This window comes from Mesitornis unicolor, unplaced genomic scaffold (assembly GCF_000695765.1).
Source record: "Mesitornis unicolor isolate BGI_N332 unplaced genomic scaffold, ASM69576v1 scaffold30184, whole genome shotgun sequence".
NCBI classification, from domain to species: Eukaryota; Metazoa; Chordata; class Aves; order Mesitornithiformes; family Mesitornithidae; genus Mesitornis; species Mesitornis unicolor.
In genome coordinates this window covers 44,941-50,326 of record NW_010182596.1, presented here as the reverse complement: position 1 = coordinate 50,326, position 5,386 = coordinate 44,941, and the positions used below count along the sequence as shown (strand labels likewise).

The following is a 5,386-nucleotide window of genomic DNA, read 5'->3' as shown; positions in this document are numbered from 1 at the left end:
CTGGCAATATGAATGCCAGACTCTTGCTTCAGGGTGATGTGATGTTTTGCCTTCTGTTGAGATAAACTGATAATGAATAATTTAACTTGAGCAGATCTCTCCATTGACACTGCTCTATTTGATAATGTTGCATATGTACATTGTGGGAGAGCTGCAAGGCCAGAAAAACAAATGCAAAGAACCTGTCCCAAATTGCTAATGTGAAGTTGTTCCTCTTTAGCCAGTATTTCCGGGAATCCATTCTGAATGACATCAGGAAGGCCCGTACCCTCTACACAGGCAAAGAGCTTGCGGCAGAGCTAGCGAGGATTCGACAGCGAGTGGATAATGTTGAAGTCTTGTCTGCTGACATTGTAATAAACTTGCTACTGTCCTATAGAGACATCCAGGTATGAATCCTATGCTCCAAGATCATCTAAAACATAGCAAATTAAACTATATCCCCAGTGAAATTTTTAGTGTGTTTTGCACAGATTTGCTAACAAACTTTATGAATAATGCACACTAGTGAAAATACTTTACAGTATCTTCACTGGTGCTTTTTATTTTATTTTGTAGTTACATTGTTTATAGCATGCCTTTACATGGCAGAAAAGTGTTTTTATTTTATGGCAGCACTTAAAAAGTACACAACATATAATAACTCTTCTCCATCTCAGCATTGCTATGTGATGAACAGCAATTAGTGTGTCCTACTTAAAGGATACGGTAGCAGTTTACTACTGAAATGTATATATATTCTTTGTCACCATGCTTTTGACATTTCTCATGGAAACATAACATGTTAATATGCATTTCAGCTTCTAGAATGGTGCTAGTAATTGCTTACTTCATTATACATAATTTTGACTGTTGCTCATTAAATATTTTGAAGCAGTTTTAGTTTTCAGGGGGGCTTAGGGGTTTGGGTTTTTTGTTTTCTTTTGTTTTAAATATGTCAGCGAGTAAGCTACTTTAAAAACTGTGGTATTGAAAGATTCCTTTATTTTGTTTTTGTGGCTCATGCCTACTTCAGAGTTTTGGGATGCCATAATTCAGATGCACTTAGCATTGTAATGTCTGTACAACATGAACTCTGATATATGTTCAGCCCCTGAAGCTAACTTGAATAATGAAATATATGTACTAAAATTGCCACAGGTCCACGTTGAAGCAGTGCAAGAGACCAAATTGTGTTTCCCTACTGTGCATATTCAAATTTCTGATAAGTGCCAGGCTATTTACAGTTTGAGACTGAAATCCACAAAACTTAAAATGAGCTGAAAATACTTCTTAGTATTATATAAGAGGTGCTTAGTTCAAGGAGGAGTTTATGTAGACATGCATCAGTACAGCCACCTAAAACTTCATTATTCCCTTCTTTTGAAAGGATTATGATTCCATTGTGAAACTGGTGAAAACTTTAGAAAAACTGCCTACTTTTGACTTGGCTTCCCACCACCATGTGAGGCTTCATTATGCATTTGCGCTGAACAGGTAAGAACCTATCCTTCCTTCAGCTGTTGAACAGTAAATTGGAACTGCAAACTTCACACAGGTGTGGTAATCCTGAGTGAAGTTCCCTACTGGAATCTAAATTTGAAGGTCTAGGGTTTTCACTGAAGCAAATTTTGAGGACTCTGAGCTTCATGATCAATCAAAGTTTTCTTTTTCTGTCCTACTGTTAAATTCTATCCCTTTTCCTTTAGCATGAATGTTTGATTTGCCTTTCCATAGGTTTGCATTTTTTTTTGTTTCAGTACCTAAATCAGAGCAAATAAACACCTAATAGTATTTTACTTCTGTAAAATGCATTGCTGTATGAGTGGCAGTGCTGCTGCTCTTGTGCTATCTTAGACATCATCATTCAAGGATGAGTTCTGGTAGTGTCAGGAGACAGGAGGAGAATTTTCATCGAATGTCCATCGGAAGATTTTTATTATATTTTAAAAATAAACTAATTTTCATGTTCTCTGATAACATTCGTGAACTGTGCTACATGGAGCAACATGCACTACTTTCTTGGATCAAATGAGAGCCAAGTCTAGATTTTTTTTTTTTTCCCCTAGAGCACTGGCAATTGGGCAAGGCACAGAAAGGGGAGATTTTCAGAGGAAATTTCAGAGGTTTTCTGCTCTTTTGCTGTTTCTACAATGAACATTTTGCTATTGACATTTAGAGGAGTAGAACCGGTGTCAGCAGGTGTTGAAATTCTCAGATACAGAAAATATAGAAATCACAGGTCTTTCTACTTCTCACAGATTTGAATATTGTAATTCAGGTTTGCTGGTGAGGCTCAAAACTGCATATCACGTCAATGTGATCATGTCAGCCTTTGAGGGTATCCGCCCTACGAAAGGTCTACACAGTACCTCCGAAGGAGTTCAGATCATATTTTTCTTTCTTTCCCTTCTCCAGATTGTCCATTCGACTGTAATCCATGATAGCCGTGAAAATGTCATCCATGTGTATGCCAAGAAGGAATTACTTGGGCTAACTGTAACTTTCTTCTTATTGGGAATGCAGAGGGTGTTTCCTGAGCTAAGGCAGGTCTTTAGTACTCTGCACATCTGAATGTTTGCTCTGGAAGAAGCTATCTCTCTTGCTTCTAATCCAGGTCACTAGTACGGAAGGATGGAGCAGCTCAATTAGTCAGGATTAGTCTGACCTAAATCAAAGAAGTCTGGGAGGGCATCGATGATGGAAGAATCAGCAGTAAGAAATGTAGGGTCCTCTGTCTCTGGAGACCAGCAAAGTGTAAATGGCTCATATCACAAAACACTGTTGTGCCTTACTGACTTTGTTCTCATCAAGTTCAGCTAGGCATTGGTTTGATCTGGATTAGTGATCAATACAAGATCAGTACATCAATACAAGATGCAGAGGAGTTATCCAGTTGAAACTCCATTCTAAAAGTTGCCCTTCTGAAATGAAAGTCAGCCAAAAAACCGTAAAGAATCTGCAGATTTACCCTTGTTGCTTTACTTAAGTGGTCAATATGAGAAGAAAAATAACAAAAGGAAGCAGACTTTCAACGGCTGGGCAAGTGATCAGTTGGCAGAGGAACTAAAGTATGCTATAAGTACTCATTTGTCCTCTGTTACCCATTCTGCTTTATTTAAACCTCTTCCACATCACTCTCTTCTGGAGAGGTGTACATGAGCTCAGAGCTCAGGTATCACTTGTGCTCTGATCGCACAGGTTTGACATTGACACTGCTTGTGCAGACGCATCAAAACTGATAATTTCTTGTAGAGGGAAGAAAAAAAATCCATTACTAAACCTCTTATTATCTTTAAGATGGCTGTGGCTTTTGATATGTGTCGTGGTTTTTTTGTTTGGTTTTTTTTGTTTTGTTTTATTTCTGAGGTAATCTTCTCTTTCAAGCTTCTTCAATACAAAGCTTGCAAGACGGATACAAAACGACTTTTATATATTCCTCCCAATTCAAATTATAGCAACTCAAATATTACAAGTAATTTCTCTAAAAGAATGTAATACACTCTCCAAACAACTGAAGAATAGTTTTTGCTGAGAAATTAGTCATTTGCTTGTTCAGTACACAAATACATAAAAAAATTCTACGTTCTTGATACTGAATGATGTATGTATCCAAACTGCGTCACCAGGAAGTGTCTAATGCTTAAAATTGTGGTTTATTTGTCTGAAGTACTGTTGTTAATACTACCTTATTGGCTTCACTTCCTAAACTTCCTTATGATGGGAATTCACCCTGGCTTGTGCGTTTTTGTTTTTGTTTGTTCTTCACATTCAAAATGTGTGTATTAAGGAAAACACAAACACAAGATGAACTCTTTTTTTCCTGTGAAGCATGAATTAATGTGAAGGAAATGTTAGATATGAAACCTAGGTTCATATATTTCTGTTTTGTAAGAAAGTAACACATGGTCTTTCTAAGAATTCCACTTGAGGTCATTGTCACTGGTATCGATACTTTTCTCTTGCTGATGCTTCATGAGAGAGGGAAAACATGTTTGAGGGCTTTTATAGAGGTGCTCCGTCATATTAAGAAGGGAGGGAAAAAATGTGTATATACGATATAGTCCATTGTGTCTAGAAGCATATTTTACATGGATTAAGTCATACATAGATATTCAAATGGGGTCATGAAAAAAGTGTTTCTTATTAACTTTATTCATTTTTTTTAATAGACGAAATCTGCCTGGAGACAGAGAGAAAGCTCTAGAAATTATGATTCCCCTGGTAGAACAGGAAGACCAAGTAGCTTCAGATATGTACTGCCTGGTTGGTCGAATTTACAAAGACATGTTTTTGGAATCTGGGTTCATAGATATAGAAAGCAGAGACAAGGGGACGTTCTGGTGAGTACTTTTTTCCTGCTTTGTCTTGTTTGCTTTCGGAAAATACTCCTTAAACAGGATGATAATCCAACTGGTTTTCATTCCAAATATTTGGCATCCTTAAGGGATACACTGAATCTCCTGATAATCTCTGCTTATTTCTTATGAATGAGAGATTTATATTGGTGACAGATCCGAAGTTCTTAAAGGGCCTCAGAGACTTGGAAGTTTAGGTAGCTCGTACCAGAGTGTATTTTCCTCCTTTTTCTCAAATGTGAAGTCTCCTGTTTACTATATTATTCTTAGAAATCTGGACCAGACAATAATCAGCCATGAATAAATTGACATACCTGCAATCTGATAGATATTAACTGTTAGGCTCAAAGGTGCTGAAGTTTAACTCTGCACTGATGCTTAGCATGTACAATTCTGTCTGGGTTTTTCCTCTGGCTTCCACGCTCACAAGCAATATAACTGTTCCAAGTTGATGCTGGCAAAAGTTTTATCGTCCCCTTATCATTGTATAATATATGCATATTATAGTGGACTGCAGTACCATCGATAGAGAAGCGCACAATAGAGTAGAAAAATTCTTATCTTAACTTGAAGACAGGTATCATGTGTTTCACTGCTTTTGAAATGCACTAAAATGCTAACTGTTATATTGAATAGGTTAAAAAAAAAATATTTTGTCTCTTACTTTATCTGTAAGACTTTCAATACCCAAAACAGCATACTTGAAATGGAGGCACTGGACACCATCCTGGACTTTTATCAAGATGAGCTGCTTTTCTTCATTATGATTCAGATGAAGATACAATCTGTGTTTATGTATTCTGCATATCAGAACATAGTTCTGGTCTTGTGTTCATCAGCTGCCTGTTGAAGTAATTGCTTAGAATGGAAAGCTTTCTTCTCCCTTCTTCGTTTATCGCTTTTTTTCACTAAACTTCAGATTAGAACTGTCTTTTGTAAAAGATAAGTTAGAATTGTTTACCATTTATGGCCTTAGAATACAAGTACAGTTTATAAGTGCTGGTCATGCTTTACAATTTTGCAATGCTTACTGATTTTTTTAAAGATGT

General features: G+C 36.8%; 1 protein-coding gene across 1 annotated transcript in view; it reads left to right on the top strand.

The window, feature by feature from the left end:
* MAP3K5 (mitogen-activated protein kinase kinase kinase 5) overlaps positions 1–5,386 on the top strand; it is a gene marked incomplete at its 3' end in the record, with an annotated part of 61,063 nt that overhangs the window by 12,444 nt on the left and 43,233 nt on the right. Inside the window, exons 4-6 of the mRNA XM_010183841.1 lie at positions 221–389; positions 1,370–1,476; positions 4,152–4,322. Of these exons, the coding sequence (XP_010182143.1) occupies positions 221–389; positions 1,370–1,476; positions 4,152–4,322 (447 nt within the window). The remainder of the gene's footprint in view (positions 1–220; positions 390–1,369; positions 1,477–4,151; positions 4,323–5,386) is intronic.